Source organism: Pholcus phalangioides, unplaced genomic scaffold (assembly GCF_987345545.1).
Source record: "Pholcus phalangioides strain wild (caught in Gottingen) unplaced genomic scaffold, Ppha-v1.0 ptg000004l_1, whole genome shotgun sequence".
Classification (NCBI taxonomy): Eukaryota; Metazoa; Arthropoda; class Arachnida; order Araneae; family Pholcidae; genus Pholcus; species Pholcus phalangioides.
Genome location: NW_028301597.1, coordinates 18,620,237 through 18,638,828, shown reverse-complemented (window position 1 = coordinate 18,638,828; position 18,592 = coordinate 18,620,237). Strand labels below are relative to the sequence as shown.

The 18,592-nt window shown below is 34.8% G+C and overlaps 1 protein-coding gene across 1 annotated transcript in view; it reads right to left on the bottom strand.

Annotated features, from left to right (window-relative positions):
* The window catches only part of LOC149086700 (mannan-binding lectin serine protease 2-like), a 59,552-nt gene extending 50,159 nt beyond the window's left edge, over positions 1-9,393 (bottom strand). Inside the window, exon 1 of the mRNA XM_089231058.1 lies at positions 9,059-9,393. Within this exon, the coding sequence (XP_089087184.1) occupies positions 9,059-9,134 (76 nt within the window). The 5' untranslated portion in view covers positions 9,135-9,393. The remainder of the gene's footprint in view (positions 1-9,058) is intronic.
* Positions 9,394-18,592: the final 9,199 nt, after the last annotated feature.

Here is an 18,592-nt window from a genome sequence, read left to right as displayed (position 1 = left end):
GGATATAGTTATCGATCGGTTATTGTTATCGCATTAAGCTGCGTCGAGTGTACTGAGATCGTATTGAAATATTTAAAATACCAAAAAAAATATTGAATAGCAGTTTCGGCATTAACATCCCGAAAATTCAATTTCTCAGTATATTAATGGAGTTACCAATCGTTCGCATTTTGTAAGTCCCACCCGCATCCGTAACGTATACTTTTAATATTTATAACATTTACAAAATCTCTGGATTTTTCAAAACAAGCAGCAATTTATTTCAAGTGAAAAAGAAAAAATACTGTATATATATGATGTGAATATTAAGAGATGGTATATATGACACAAAGCGGCGGCCGCGATAATTATACCTAGTTTTAAGGTGCCTATAAAGGTGAGCTGACTCGTCCTCCATATTTGAGGTTTTCCTTTCAAGTGATATCTCGGAAATCAATGGGGGAAAAAAGCAGGATAATGAACAGCGATATAACCGATGTCACACCTTTGCTCAAGGATGGAGAATGTCAGCTTGGTATTTCAAGCTCTACCTAGACAAAACGTACGTCCCATTCAGGCATCCAGCCAAGGATCTCCTTGTTGTCTATATTTAATTACTCAAATTGAGACAAAAAAAAAAAAATCGGCTAACCGCATTATTATTGCTATGTATTGTTCAAAATAACTCAATCAGTTCGCTTAATTTAGGGAAAAAAACGATCGATGAGTTATTGATTTAGTTTCTTCTGTAGCTAAAATGTAGGAAGGAGGAGCTGTGTGAACAAGGCTTCGATTATGAGTAATCATCAGTAACTGCGTATTCGTATTTTTACACCTGTTACGAGGTAGGAGACGTGGAAACGAATGGCCCTGAGAAAAACATAAAATCACGATATCGAGTTTCTCTTTTGTCACGGAACCCTGGTTTGTTTCAAAATCCAGTAGAGAAAATTCACTAAGACAATAATACATATATCTCATCATAAAGCAAATGGAACCACGTTGTATGTGAGGGTTTAGTTGGTGTTCTTATTGAATAGCGTCTATGAAATAAATTCGCAACATCGTGGAATTTGGTAATTTCATTTTGCTCTGAATCTATTTACACTAACGATTAATTCAACTTTTTTACACTAGCTTTTTTTTTTCCTCCAATATTTATCAACTTCGATTTTAAATTTGTATTTTACATTTTTTAAGCTTTTATTTTAAATTATTTTTCAATCAAATTTTTAAATATTTAATGGCTTTAATTTTGAATCATCTTTTATTTAATCTAGAGAAGTTTTATACGTTTTATAAAATCAAAAAAATTTTTTTTTTTAAATCCAGATTTTTTGATTTTTATGATGTATGCTAAAAATCCCATTTTTTAGCAAACATCAGATTTTATTTCAAATTGCTTAATTTCTTTAATCACTTATTAACATTTACCAGCTTTTATTTCAAATTAATATGGAAATTATTTTTTAACATTCATCTTTTTTTAAATCATCATTTTCTAACATTTCTTTATTTTGATCATACAGCATTTATTTTTTAAAATAATTTTTAACATTTATCTTTTTTAAATCATTTTTTTCACCTTTCTTCTGAATTTTTTAAACATTTTTAAAAATCATTTTTTAACTTCTTATTTATATTTTTCTTTTTTTTTTAATCATTTTTTAGCATTTGTCAGCTTTTATTTTAAAAATCATTTTTTTATCATTTAGCAGCTTTTATATTAAATTAATTGTTTAAATCCTTTTTAACATTTACCTTTTTTTGATCATTTATTAAGATTTATCTTTTTAAATCGTTTTTTAACATTCATTATTTTTTAACACTTATCAGCTTTTGCATTTTGAATTAATTTGTCTCAAATTATTTTTTAATATTTGCAGCTTTTATTTCAAATTATTTTTTAAAATTATTTCATTAACATTTATCAGCTTTGATTTAAAATTAAGTTCGTTTTTTTTTATAAATCATTGCAAGCACCTTTAGAATAAACAATGCACGAATCTTTGTTTAAAAAAAATCTATGTTCTATCTGAAGCTATGTAAATGCATAGCTTTACCTCAATAAATCTGTTTTTCTTTCAGAATAAAATGCGAAGTTGTTTTTTTTTCATTTCAAACCATTTCCCATTAATCAAATTCTAAATCTGAGCTTCAATTCTCGAAGTGTCAAAACATCCTAACATTGCTAACGATCAGTTACCAGCAAAACACTCGGTGGTAAAATACCGTGAAGTTATCATCGTGTTCGTGTCATGTGTGAGATTCTTTTCAGTATCCAACGTTTCGATATTTCTTCCCATGAAGGGAACACAAAAGGAACCCCAACTTCCTTTCTTTTCAATTATATTTCACGTCCTTCTCCCCGCCATTATTTTTTTTTCCGGGGCAGCCACCGGGATTATGAATGAACACGAGTTCCGGTATAAAAATTGACCGACTATATAAGAAGTGGGGAATCCCGGCCCCATCTCTTTTAAGTTTTCCCACATTTTACCTTCTTACCGTGTATACTTAAGTCGGCCTCTTTATGAACCTACAACTCTTCAAGGTGTTTTTCTTGTATGCCGAATTTTTCAAGGTGCACACAAATCCAACTTTTATTTCGAGTATGAAATCCATAAAAAAAACATTTAAGACTACGGCAAAAGTCAACGGACCACATAATGCTTTTCTTCCATTCCCCTCTCGTGACTATACATTTATTAAATTACTTATTATATTCCTGAGAAAATTCCCACGCAGAATTCTACTGAATCAGTAACAGTAATCAGTAATCAGTAAGTGCTCACAATAATTATACATTGTAAAGATAATAGTAAATTGTGAAAAATTTCATCGAGATTAAATTCGTAAATTTATGATCTAAAAATAATTTTCTTTCTTTGGCGTGTGGATACGTCTTTTAAGTGATTATTTTCTGACGAACGAATTGGACTCAATGTAACGCAACTAAAATACTTGAAACCGTTGTTTCTCGTAATTTTTTCACCCATGGCCCCCCTTTGAACCATACAGTATTTTCTTCAAGTGCACACCCTCCCCGTCCTATCCAGGGGCTCCTTCACCTTCTTCCACGAGCGAGATCTTTCCTACTCTTTGAACTGATTTTTCAATAAATGTATAATAGTGAACGAAAACATTATAAATATGGTGCCCCCCGGGCTCTTGATTTCAGTTGAGCTTCTCTCATGTACTCCTTCTATGCAGAGTCGTCTCAACATCATCAGGCCTACATATCTTACATATTTTTTCATACTTGCTCTTGAAATCATAATACCAGATCTCATCGTATACTCTACCCCCCTCGCCCCATTGAGACGAAGGACTCAGATCATGTGTTGATGGACCCATGCACTAAGATAGCTCTGTTTTTGTAGACATAGTCACATTTTTTCCCACCATATTTCACTTAAAAGCCTCATTTTTGAATGTCTTTCCACAGCTCTCCATACGTCCTCTTTTACCTCATTCCAACGTGTGCCCCCCCCCCTCCCAGAATATTGCGGAACCATTGAGCTTTGACCATGGGCCATTGACCGTCTGCTTTAAATGCTCGTTTTTCAAGAAACATATTAGCATGGGACATATTAGAATTTTTCGTGGCTTACCCCCCAGATCTGAATATGCTTCTAGTTTGGGTGCCAAACCGGCTGTAACGAAAACATGTTATTCCGTATCTCAAGTGCATCATACGGTAAAAGCCAATGGTATCTACGGATCATCTCGTTCATACAAATTCACCCATACCCCATTTAAGTGTATACCTCTTTAAGTTTTGTCACGAGACCAGCTGTACTACTTCACTGCAACGGGATTGTGAAAGACTGTGGCAAATAAAGTCTTTAATTAATTCTTTCAATGCGGGATTTCACCATTTTTATTTCATTACTACTTTTTGAAGAATCCACACCTAGTCCCGGGTATCACCAAGGTTTTGCTGAACCATAGACATAATATTACCCATAATATTAACCATAGACATAATATATATTATATCTATGTGCTGAACCCCGTTTGACAAACGCTCATCTGAAGCGACTCTATAATTTCTCCCTTCTTCTCTTAAGAGAGAGAGAGAGAGAGAAGACCTGTCAATTTCCCCCAAAAAGAACACACGAGTTTCTATCATTAAAAGAGCGTGGCTAACAATTCTGTGAAAGGCATGACGATTTGTTTTAAAGCTTTGTCTTCAACTAATTCATCGTCCTTAAGTTTTCTTCTTGATGTGTGACACTTACACTTTCTTTTATTTTTTCGTATGAATGACAAGAACATCTTCACCATAATTAGGCTCGTAACGAATTAAGATCACACGAGCTGAGGGGAACGAAAGCCAATTGCTGCAAATTAAGATGTTGATGTTTACGCGAGAGCGTGTAAATAAAATATGTTTTCTTCTCTTTTACGGTTATTATCATTTTTCTCTTTTCCTTTTTTTCGTATGTGTTACGTTGAATAAAATAGAAACTTTTCTGTATTCGATCTCATCATTATTATTTTTACATCTCTTATTTATCGATTGGGAATGTTCTCTCTAAATCGGAAATGTTCCATTGCCCTACCGGTTAATTTAGCGCAGCGTTTCTCAATCGATGGTCCGCGACGCACAGTCGGTCCGCAGACAAACTTTATAATTTTAATTCTCACTCAGTGAAATATTGCTCAACTGTTGTAACTGATATAAGTAATACCTTATGGGTTCAAATAACAATTACACCTTTATACCTAGGGTAATCATATCTCATCCAAAAAAATGCGGTGAATTGCAATCCTAAATTGTGGGTATCGCTAATTGCAGTAGAAAAAAAAATACAATTTAACGACAAATTTGATAATTATTGCTGAAATTGCTGAAGGGTGGAAAAATGAAAGACTGCAGAACCGAAGTATAAACAAAAAAAAATGTAATTTACGGAAAACGTGTTTCATTCATCATTACTTAGTGACCATATTTCATTGAGTCAAATTATTATAGGAAACTGCGATCTAAAATACGCAAAAATAAGGAACTTCACGCACCAATTATTGCCAAAAAAAATTTGCATAAGTCGGCAAAATCCCCCAAATGTTGCTGAAATGGCTGAAAATTACAAATAAGCAGAAAATGAAAGGCTATTGGAACCCTCACAATGAATCGAAATGTCAATAACGGAAAAAAAACGTTGAACATGACAAATATGTGAGACGAATATTTATATTTTAGCCATAATCTGGATAATACAATTTATAAGTAGTTGTGAATGTTATCTCCATTCACGATTTTAGCAGAGATTAAAAATTTTAATAAGCTTCGTTCATATAGAAAAACGGGACAGATGTATACAAAAGTCTGAACGGACAAAAATACAGAGAAAGTCCCGTAAAATATGGGACACATGGTCACGCTACTCACGTTATAAGTTCGCGGCCCGTCAAATTGTTTCAGACATTTTACTGGTTCTTGGGTTCAGAAAAAGTTCAGAAACCTCTGCTTTAGAGCAAAAATCCCTAATATTTAATACGTAATTGTTGCTCTAGAAAAATCGGATTATAATTTCAAATTGTTGTCAATAACACCTCTGATTGATCTCGAGTCTTGTTAGAAGTATCATATAAGTGCCGTGATGCACCGTTAGAGAACCAATTCTTTGAGGTAAAGAAACATTATTTATATTTTTTAAAAAAATACATCTCATTCCAGATCCACCTTTAGCAGTGCGTGACAGATTCGCACACAAATAGAAATGCAAATGACACCAATTAATTTTTTTGTTCAATGTCTGTTTATTATTTATCTGTCTATGATATTATTATATCAATTTATTTTTTGAAATAGTAAAACAATGTCGTTCTGCTTCAACCATGAAAATGCTCATGGGGGGAAAATATAAGGATATTTGAGGAATCAGCTGAGACTTTTAGTCTGCGTTCCGCATAAAGTGAAAGGGGAAAATTCAGGCATCTGACACTCCCTATGTGCCTTCTCGAACACGAAAAATACACATAACTCTGACGCCGTGAATACGTTAGGGCCACTCGTATACACGCACACAACACATTACGGCATGCACCAATTCGTTAGAAATACCCAGAGGAATATTTATCAGATAGATAATGGGGTGCGGTATCAGTAGAAATCTGCCGAGCGGATCCACGCAATAGTCTTCACACCTGGTCCCGCGTCTGTTAAGAGCAGCCCCATCTTATGCACTAGAACAGACATCTACAACTCGTTGCTCACGAGCACCGAAGTGCTCCCTGAAACACCCAGAGTTCCCGATGATCGTGTTCGATTTCATGCTCGCGAGCATTTGGTCAACGTTATACAATTATACACCTCACACGAATTGCATTCAAGCATTGAAATCATCCTGATTTCATGCATTGGAAAGCCAAACTTGCCGTATAAGGGTGTTCTTCTTTTGTATGGTGGGGGTACAGCCAATGCTCGCGACTAAAAAAAAGGTTGAAGACTTCTTCACTAGAACCAAATACAAAGGCCACAACAGGCAAAATCCCAACGAGACGGCTGAAGAGAGATGCTCATTAAAAAATATGGACGTCGAATATAACTAAAATACGGCTACCCAAAATAAGAGAAATTATAACGAGTAAACAGGTACACAATGAAATAAAAGAAAGTATTACAAGAAACAAATGATTATGAGGGCCAGGGCCGTCTTAAGAGCATCATGGGCTCCCGGGCCAAGAGATTTTTCTGAGGCCCCCACTTAACAAATTCTCAAAAATTTCAACTAATTCTCATTTTTGTGCGGCCCCTCCTCTTGAGGCCTCGGGCCGTGCCCGGGTGGGCCCATGAGTTAAGACGGCACTGATGAGGGCGCGGTAGCCCAGATCAATAGGATATTCGCCTAAAGTTCCAAAAAGATGTTCAGAGATGTCACGAGTTCGATATCCAATTCGTCCTTGTCAGAAACTTTCCTGACGCGGAGGTACAATAGACACGGCGAAAGCATGACTGCAGAAAAAAGACTTCTACTCCAGGAAGTCCCACACAGAGAAGTTAGCGCACCAACCCTCTCGATGAGTATAAAAAAAGGCAAAATGTTAAACGCTACCGTTCGGACTCGGCAATAAATTGTAGGTCCCGGTCTCGTGTTTAGGAAATGACCATGGCGCGACAAAAATGATCAATGATCAAATGTTTATGATGAAATAAAATACACTGCCCGTACAAACTAAAATCAGAATTTTACTTCTTATCAAAAGAGATGTTTTCATCGGCACTATATGAACAAACAATTTACTTGTTAGGATTTAAAAATCTAAAAAAGAAAATCTCTTTTATACCTCATACACTGCGAGAAAATCCACGCAGATGGCACTTATGAGAGCATTTATATTAAAAAAAGAATCATCGGGGTAAAAAAGGGTCTTACACCAAACACACCTGCATCTAAAAAAAATCACGAAAAACATCTGGCATCTAACACTTCACGTAAACATAGTGTTGCGAATATTCACGCTACATCTGACGGCAATTTTATCAACTTGTCTAGGTGTTTCTCAACAAAGCACGAAAGTAAAAAAATAAGAAAAACAACAATTTTTCTAATATAAAAATTATGGAATGGAATCCCTCAAAAAATTCAATTATTCCGTATCAGAAAGAAACACGACAAAAAATTATTCTTGGCGTTCGTCTAATGGAAAAAAAAAAAGAAAAAACTTGAAAATTTGAAATTATTTGCTCACCGCTGATGTTCGATTATGAATCGAACGGTAATTAAACGCAAATTATCACTAATCGGTCATGTTCTCTTAGGGTAATTTCGCAATGGAGTTAAAAATTCCACTTTCTCACTAGAACTTTTAATTATTAATCAAGTTATGTAGCAGATTAATATAAATTTCAGAGATGAATGTGTGTACGAGGTGCATTTACGGTTAAGAAAAAGAAGAGCGGTGACCCACGGCATATTTACAAATCACTTAAATGATCCACCGCATATCTACAGATCAATTGAGTAACTGGTGGCAGATCACTTAGGTGACCTATGGCACTGTTCTAGATCACTCAAGTACCCCGCAACATGTTTTCAAACGCATGAAGTGGCCCACAATCTCCTAAATTTTCAGCGACCTTGTTCTTAACAATACACGCTCAACCTATAGCCCTTTACGTCATCTGATGTGGTCCGCGACAAATAACCAAATCACTCAAGCGGGCTCACGAAAGATTATCAAATCACTTGAGTTTCCCGTGGCACATTCCCGATAATATTTCAGTGGCTCGCGGCATATTTTCAGATTTTTTTCCCGCTGCCAACGATGCATATCGAGATCCCTAAAGCGATCCCAAGCATTTTTCCAAATCACTTGAGTGACCGCGAAGTACATTTCCAGATCACTTGAGTGACCCCAAGCACATTTTCAGATCACTTGAGTGACACATGGCCGACTAAAACTTCAGTTCGCTTAAGTGACTCGTACATTTGCAAATTACTCAAGTGACTGATGACACATTTCCAGATCATTCGAATAGCCCGCAGCACATTTCCAGATAACTTAAGCGCCCCCCCCCCCGACACATTAAAAGTTCACTTAAGAAACCGGTGGCATTTCTATAGATCATATTAATGACCCTTGTCACATTTCCAGTTCATTTAAGTGACTGGAAACACACTTGCAGATCATTTAAATAGCCCGCAGCACATTTCAAGATCACTCAAGCCGGCCAGCGGCGTACTTTCAGGTCACCTAAAGGGAATGTGACTGGAGGCACATTTCCAGATAACTTAAGTGGTCCGCCACACATTTCCAAACCATTCCCCAAAAGGTTGATCCACCTTTGTTCTAAACCAATATCGTAAAAGTATAAGCTTCGAAATATTATTGAGATGGTTTAATAAGTAGATTAATAGGGAGTAAAATCTGTAAGACGGAGTGGCATTATCCCGATAAGACAAGCACGTGTTCTTAATGTAAACAAAACAATAGGAGAATCAAGGTCTCCCTGCTCGTGCAGTACTTACATTCTGGACGGAACCCAAACAAAAAAAGGAACCAAACAATAATCTAATATTAGATGGGATAAAGATACGGGATAAAAATAAACAAAAACAATTCTGACCTTGTCCGAAAGCTGTAGGTGAACAGGAAATCATGACCAGCGTGGAGAGGATGAATTGGATGTGGACCGATGGCATTGCGTCACGAAGATGATGATGATAACGTCGGATTATATATAAACAAGCAGAAAACACGCGCACTAATACACGGAGAGAAGGTAGAACTCTTTATGTATATATTGCGGTAGAACACTTTCGGAGAAAGCTCGAATGATATATAAATATACTATATAGAGAGGAACGGCGTTTCTCTCTAGATGATGCGCAGATCACGTCGCAGACTTTGGCGCATCTGCCGCTCTCGTGTCCTATGCGCTGTTGGTTTCGATTCAACTCTGACAACAACAAAAAAGAATAGCGGCAGGAGAGGAAAAAAAAAAAAAAGTTTTCGGGCTTCACAGCGCCATCTGTCGGCGCAGAATTGTTACTTTCTTATTTTTTGCTTTCCGGAACTACACAAACGACGAGCGTATGGAGAATTTAAAAAAACAAAAAAAAAAATATATGCTATATAATGTTGCATATACAAAATTCATATATTTCAAAAATATGTTATTTTTTTATTTTCTGCCGTTGTCTATGATTTATGTTAGAAGTGAGAACGTGACGAGTTCTTAAGAATCGAATTTCAAATTTCGTTGTCCGTTTATCAGCGACAATATTTGGGCCCTCACATCCGACAGCAGAGGGGGGGCCCCAGTGCCATCTTCACATATAAACTCACCCGGGCAGGGGCCTCGTGAAAATTGAATCTGTTTAAAATTTCCGACAGTGAGATTGTAAATTGGTAGGCAGGCATTTCTATCCAGGTAGGAACCTCCGAAAAATCCCTTTGCCCGAGGGTCCATGATTCTATTGAGATAGCCCTACGCTGAGATTTTTGGTGGGGTCCCTAGGTGACTCTTTTCATGATCCCCTATACAGTGAATTTATAATTCGAATAAACAAATCATGATAAAAATCATCCGGGCTGGAGACCTATCAGCTATACCCTTATGGGGGAGGGGAACATGGAGAAATGACTTAGAAACATACAAAGAGAGGTTTTAACACCTGGATGATGCTAAGATGAATCTAGGAAATGAATTTCAACCGCCTCCGTGGGGAATGGAACCACCGTCCTCTCGCAATCCGGGAGTGTGCGCCGGACCACAACGCCACAGAAGCAACGAAAATCTTTCCACCGAGCTTATATAGGGAAGAAGACCAGGCCCCAAGAGGCTTGTTGCTTCTGTCTCGTAGTGGTCTAGTGCACCCGCCTGGATTGCGAGAGAGCGTTGATTCATCTTCGCATCAGCCAGCTGTCGATACCTTTGTATGAACAGCAGAAGGTTGACAAAAAGTGAAATCATGTCATGAAAATAAAACCCATAACTTTTCAATATTTTCGTCAGCCAATTATCTTCATTCTGCATTGAGGCGATGACCATGGTATGGCTCCATATGGGGGTGTTTCGCGAAGAGCGTCCAAAAAAAAATGTCTACAATTGATTCGGAATGAAAAGAGGGAATCTGAGTAAAATGATAAGGGGAAATAAAAATTAAAGCTTTTATATGACCCCACAAATCAAAAGAAGATTGATTTTGTTCCTCTATTCATCGCACTGAAATTTACTCCGGAATATTTGGATAAAAATTCACCGACATATATTGGACATTAAAATCCTTAACTTTTGGCGCTTTCCACTCGCTAAATTAATTAGGTCTCAAAATTTTTTCACGCCATCGAAAAGACGCAAACAAAGATAAAGAAAAAATCAATCCTAGTATATCGGATGATCCCAAAGAACACCATAATCACATTTTTTGATTTTGACGTGTATAATTTTTTATTTTATTTCACCCAATTGTCATTTTACTCTCGGATGAAACCATCGAAACTGAATTTCTCTCTTTTCACTGAGTGTATTTTCATAGCAATTTATTTCAATTTTAGAATCAAACGTAGAATTTTTATTCCCCTTTCAGACAGACATTCTTCGGAAAACATCATGCGTGTCAAAAATTGAGATTTATTATAGTGATACATCAGCTAATAAAGATTTTTTTTCGTAATTTTTCTGCCTCGGCTAACGAATTCAGATTCGGCTAACGAACATTTCCGTTGCTATGGATTCATTCGCTAACATAAAACAGCCACTTCATGAGCTGAATTTTAGCGTCAATCATCACACATCAGAATAACTGTCATTCGGGCCTGATTAATTCATGTCCAACTCCGAATCTTTTTCAAGGTCACCTCCCCTTCTCTCTTTCTGAAAGTTTTTGTACTATTTCTCTCTCATTTAAAATGAAAGATTCAGCTAATAGAAAATGTAATAGAAATGTTCTTACAGTGCATCTCTTAGTATTAAACTTAATAGTCTGGACATTCTAGGAGCCTAATTTTTCTATCTGAATGTATCAGACACAGAAATGATTTGACCAAATTACGAATGGGCGGAGATTCTTACGAACTCGACGACTGACCTTGGTTGTATACATAGTGTAAATTTCAAAAAAAATCTCAGTACTTCCTATTCCTGTAAATTATAATTTATCAAATGTTGAAGCTGTTCATTTAAGTCGTCGGTCACGCTTTGTTTTTTCATAGTGCTCCTTTAATGTTTTACATGCCTTATCTTCAAAATTTGAGCCGTACGTGGAACGAATTAAATGATGATTTTCCATATAATCCCTATAGGAAATAGCGTTTCGGCTAACAAACTTGATTCCGGGACGAACTATCTTCGTCCATCAGCTGAGGTATGACTGTATTTGCTTATTACACTATGTAAGTTTCATTCATCATGATGAAATTCTTACAACCATACACTGTATACAATTTTCTCACCCTCCGAATTCCAAAGATTTCATTGTAATAAGTAAATATTTTTATTTTTGAATGAGACATGAAACAATAAATTACTACTTATAATGCAATAATGTCAAATTATTTTCTCTTTTCTCGTCTAAAATCGTCTAAAAAAATTAGCTTTTACATCCTCAGCTCCCAGATTCTTACCACATCTTTCAAATTTTTCCCACCACCTGGGTAAAATAACCAAAAAAAAAAAAAGGGGTTCCACGTCAGAGGAATCACCAGATGTAAATACGGCAACCCATGTCTAAATTTAAACATTTTTAGTGATACACAGAGAGAAAAACAGGAGGCGGAGTAACACATTAACTTTACTGTTATCTCTGCTTCAACGATAGGAATTGTCTGAAATATTCTACTACTACCACCACCTCTTGCCGTGCTTCTATTTTTACTCCTAAATAGCGTAATTCATCTTCTCTTCTTTGTTCTTCTTTTTAGAGACAAATGTGTTTCAAGGACTCAAAATTTAGATCACTCTTACGTAAGTATTCTTACGCGTTTATTTACCAACTAAAGGCTTTTTGTTTATGTGTTTGGGGAAAACGGATTTAACGTTTAGTGTCTTAGAAATTCGCGAAATCATAACTGACGGACGAAAATGGCTGTTCGTTCGTTACATTAGTGGGCAAACTCCGACCCGTTTGAGAATTTCATCACGCTCGCAAAGACATTTAAAAATATATGTATATTTCACTATTTTAAAACTCAAACGCTTTGACTGTAGGGCAGGGGTCTTCAACGTTTCAACGTTTCTCTAGTCACGAGTACTGCTTATACACATCATCATACGAAGAGCACCCCACCAAGTGTCCCCCAACACGCATATAGACGCGTGATCACTCATCGAAATTCAATTTCACCCCTCCAAATTTCGTGGAAGAGAGAAAATACTCCTTCAAATTTTAATATATAGTATTTTACTCTGTTATTCGTAAAAAAAATACCCCTCATTTTTCAAAATAACCCCTTAAAATTGTAGAGAGGACTGAAATATTACTCCACAATTTTTTTTTTTTTTTCGGATAACACTGACCCCACCTTCGGCATAATTATGCCTGGAATTTACATTCGCTATAAAAATCCAAGAGGCTCAACTCAAGTCTTTTTGATGAACCAAAAGACCACAGGTCCTCCCAAGATGGACACTCGTCTAGTGCGCACTTCTTAGTTCGCAACTCAATTCACTCTTTCCATTTCTTGAGATTTCATTATTGATTAATGAAATTTTCACATGCGGATTATACGATAATATTTTCTCTAGAATAGAAATTTGCATCTGTGGATTATATACCACCGCTAACTATACACAGAAAATTACGGTGCAGTACAGTAAATATAATGAGTATTTTTTAATCATGAGTATTAATCATGAGTATGCATACAAAATTCCGCACAAAAAAAGATAAGTACATTTAACTTTAATTCAATTGTCCTTGTTCATTCGCATTCAGTGGTCTTCAAAAAATTACCGTATTTTAACGTGCATGAGGAACCCCTTTTTTGCTAAAAATGTGTCCCAAAAATACAAGGTATATAGATAGTATTATAGATATATCTTTACAATTTTTTCCAAATTTTAAGCTCAAAACATATATATGAATTGCATCATCATCATCGTCGTCGTCATCATGCCTCCCCCCCCCCTCTCCAGCCTTTCAAGTCTATCACCGCCAATGGAGAGAAGGGGTCTTTAAGAAGTGATTCCACTCTTGTACGTCCCGGAAGTGTAATCTTTAATAAAATATGACTCATGATTCGGAAAGTTTGAGCTCTTACTCTTCATAAAGTGCAATGTACAATCCAAAGGTATTGAAACTGTTCATGTATGAAGTCGAATGTATTTTAAGCATTTTAGTATTCAATTCCCACTGATCTACTTGTATGAATAGGCTTGTATGTTTAATGAAAATCTGTTACAAATTACAAATTTTGTTTTCCAAACATCGTAGACAAACCCTTGACTGTTTAGGTCTATTTTGATATGTTTAATTTCAAAAAATGTTAATTTTCTCGTGCTTCTATCTGATTTAACCTTTTATCAGGTGGTGACCGAACCTAAAACAATGAATGTCATTTCTTCTTGTACATAGCCCATATTTGTTGAGGTGATGTATCTCATATATTTCTGTATAGAAATGTAGGCAAATGTAGCTTTTTTTTTTACGTATAAATTTTTCCCCAAAATCTACGTATAATCATTAAAATAATTCAATATTTTGCAGTAAAAATTTAATTAATTTAATTACTAATGTATTTTTATATTTTAAATATGTATCAACGTACCAAAATTAATGTAAGAATCACTTAAAAAGAATTCGACTAAAATTTGTCGTCGCATAATCGACATATTCCATAACTTCCATGTTTTATTCCAAGCTTCCAGTCATCCAAGTTTGGTTATTCTAATCTCAGGAAAAGCTCTTTATTTCTTGTATGATTCAGTAATGTTTCTTTCGACGACCACCAGCGATCAGGAAAGCTAGGCAAAACGTCAAATATTTGGCGAAAACAAGGAAATGAATTATTAACAATTATTCTTGGATCAGTACTTGATCAAAACTAGTATCGCATATGCCCTTTTAATCAGGGAAATTTCTGAGAAAGTTTCTGAGAACCCTGTGTGAATATACAAAATTAAAAATACGCAGATATATAATAAGTGTCATTAATAGAAAAATGCCATATCCGGTTAATTCATCGATGAAACAGAAAAACACTTCAACACCACGGAAACGATCGAGAAAAAAAAAGGAAATCTAACGCAAAATTCATCAACATAAAAAAATTCGTTACATATACATGTAACATATGCATGTACATATACATGTTAAATATACTTTATTAATCAAACTGAAATGGAAGTTAATACCGATAAAATATATTTTGATGGCTTCATCGGAAAAGAAGATATCCCATACGTTTCAATGCGTATTTAATACTTATCGAATATAATATTGAAGGGGAAAAACACCCCTGAATATCATTTTACAACAACAACAATATCTTTGGCAAAAAATAGAAAAATTCGAAGAAAACGTGGATTGAAATTCGAGGTACGCTGTTCCAACGAGATATAACAGGGAAAAGAAAATATTACTGCAAGTTAAGTACTTCACAAAACAGTTTATTCTTCCACATAATCGATACATGAGAAGATTTATTTTCAGGAAAGAAAAACCACTCTTTTGTCAACTTAAACAATGAACGTTTTTTTTAACATGAAACATGACCAATCTCATCGGGAAATATACTTGAAAAATAATTCCAGGCAAATATGCAAATAATTGTAGCTCATTGTAACGTTGAAATTTTAGCTAAAGAAACAACAATTTATAATAATAATAATTTCCATGTTAAAAAAAAAATCGAATGAAATTTTTCCTAAAATGATATAAAAATTGTTTTTAATGTAAACTCATCACAGATTGTTTTCTGTTTGGAGAATAATTGCGTTTTGTTATTATGAGTACATTTTAATGTACTTTTGATGGAATTATTGCTATTATTTCAGTTTATCCACTTATTAATACGGAATTTTCCTAAAGATTTTTATCACAATATGTAATTAGTAAATGAATGCATAAAAGAGGAAAAACTACGATATTAAAACCATTGACGGAGTTTGAACCCGAGTTTTTAATATTGTTAATTGATGCCCATAAAATGATATGAAATCTCTAAATTTCTTTCCTGTTTCAGGAAAAAAATATTGAGAACGTATTTGAAACTAATGAAATATTGAACATTGAATCAATGTATTATAGCCGTAACAGTTTAATTTCTAAATTTATTCAATCTTATATTTTGGTAAGAAATTTAATGGAAGATTGAATTTAAATTTTTCAAGATATTTCTTATTTTTCATAAAAGTAAATATCTAGAAATTATTTACAGGTGAACTTGACTGACTCGAACTTGGTTAATTTGAGTTTTTGGATAATTCGAATATTAGGAGACTCCCCTTGGGTTTCTTATTCTCATAATGTTGAAATTACTTGTTTAATTTGATTTTTTTTTCTCCTGTTTTGGATGATTCGAAGTTTTATTCAGATATGTGTATGTCATTTGCCAAAACTTCTCTTTTTTCAAATTTCCAAGCTAACTTTTACTCGGCCTTTTCTTTATTCCGTGGTTTACTGATCTTTTCCAAGGCACATGTCGCCTACATTAAAACAGCAAAAAGTAATCATACAAAAAATCTAAACTTTTTCGTTTTGATTCTAGAAGAAGCAATGACTAGCTATGGTACCAGTTTCGCACCTTGGTGATTCCCGCTGCTGCAACTAGTGTTTTACCGAATCTTGGATGGCTTCATTAGCACCTACTAATTGCATATGCAAACGCTACTGCTCAGGAAGTACGTTTGTGTGAGAGTGTCTACAGTAACTTTCTACTAAGGCAGAATTTTTAAAAAGCTGGAGTGTTGAAATCCCGGTGACTTTTCTGGTAAAACGTGTTGAAGATACATGTCTCTGTAGCATTATTGTTTTTTTTTTTTTCTTTGGAATATCAATCCAACATTTTTCACCCTGTTCAAACGAGGTTCATGGGTTCGTCAAATTGTGCTTAACTTATGGGTGTGGACATTTTGGTTGAAAAGTAGAGAATAAAAAAAGTCACATTTTGAATTTCCTCACGAAGAGGTCTAAAAAAACAACAGAGTTCCCTATTCCAACACTTACAGAAACTACGGATATGTAAGAAATGATAAGGTTATTAAGGCGGCTCGAAAATTGGGTCTTTAATTCCCTGACTAAAGGATTAGAGATCGAAACGGATTGGTTAAATTCGAGATTTTAACCAACCCTTTTCGATCCCTAATCCTTTAACCTGCGATTGCAATTCAACTCTGTCGGTGAATACGACCGTTAACCAACTTTAATATTTTGTGCAATGCTTAAGAGCATCAACAAGAAAATTACTAATTTATGAATGAAATAATTTTCGTGATAGTCACGTTATATACAAACCTTAGTTGCAGCAAAGAGAAAATTAGCATGATATAAGTGATAGTAGCATTCAATATATTTTTCATAATTATGAAGAGTTTTCGGATGTTAGAAATTATACTCATCCTATATTAAAATTGGATAATTCGGATTTTTTTTTTTTTTGCTGTCCCGTTGAAATTCGAAAATTAACCAAGTTCTACTGCATTTTTATTCCTGTGGAGGTGGGGGTGTTGGAATGTTACGGAATTATCACGCATTATCACACGTGTTATCAGATATCGTATCAGATGAATGTCACGATAGTTACTCACATCCTTTAGGACTCCCCCCTCATCTTTCCGGGAACTGGCTTCAGACCTCATTACCTTAGAATTTGGTTTAGAGCGAGGACATATTGAGGGTACCTTTCACCGAGCAAAAAAAATAAAGAAAATGGCGTTGAACTCGCAACGGCGGACGAGTTAGCTCGGGATGCATATGGAAAATGTGACATGGCCTACCGAATTACTATTTTTATGCTTCGTACAATGGGACGTACTGAACATTCAGACGTTTTCTCGAGTTAAAAAATGATCGTGTTTCTCTTATAGATACATCTGCTCGAACGACATTTTATTTTTAGCCTTGGATTTCGGTGAGTAACCGATATCTTGACGGAAGTAAATACCGACGACATTATATTGCGACATAATAATAATGTCTGTAATCGTGTTGAATTTCTAAAGAAGGAATCCATCTTGTATGCTCAATTATATAGCTTCAGAGAGGATAAATCATGAAATACCACGTATTTTCCACAGTAACATACGTTAAAAGAACATCGAAAATGATTAGTGCGGATTATACAAAGTGCATAGCTAGCTGACTCCCCTTGCCGCAAATTACTGGCAAACCGTAGATCCTAGACGCATACTTCCAATTAGTAAAAGTATCCAAATAACGTGTAGACTTCAGATAAGTCATTCATATAGCAAAGGGTTGTACTGTTATTTAAAATAAAAGAATTTACTTTTTATACGGGCATCTCGTCGTGAAAATCCCAATTAGAAAGTTGTTGTCCTTTCTCTCTTAAGCCCAACAAAAAGAATTCCACGTTTCTAGGCACGGAAATATCTGAATTCAAAATCATAGAAAATGTGAAAAAGATCCTCATAAATGAGGGCAAGAAGCGTCCGTTACTTTATACTGTTCTTTCCTCCGATTATTCCTCCGATTTTTGAATTAAAACTTGATGAAAACTTAGTCAAAAACTATTTTTGACTTGGAAACGTGGAATTTATTTATTTTTATTTTATTTTATTTTTTGAGCTCAGGAGTGACAGGGAAAGAACTCTTCGCACCTTGTATATATGGTATGGTAAAAGCTCGAAGACTCTTAAAACCTAGAATTTACCGGTAAGACCTAGGTTTTACCATGGCGTGTTAGTAAAATCCCGAAATGCGCTTGTGAACGTTTTCATTCCTGATTTTTACCAAGTCACAGCCTTTTTTTAATGTTAACTTATTAGTTTCTGCCATTTATTTATTAATCAATAATTATAAAAATTTACAAATTAGAATTAGTAATTAACAAATAGTTTAACTAACCAACATGAACTTATTAATTCCTCGATAATTAATTAATTTATTCATTAATTTACTCTGAACAGTAAAAGCCCGTTTTTAATGAATCAATTAAAAAGTAAACTTTTTTTGTCATGAACCAGATTATTATTAATTAA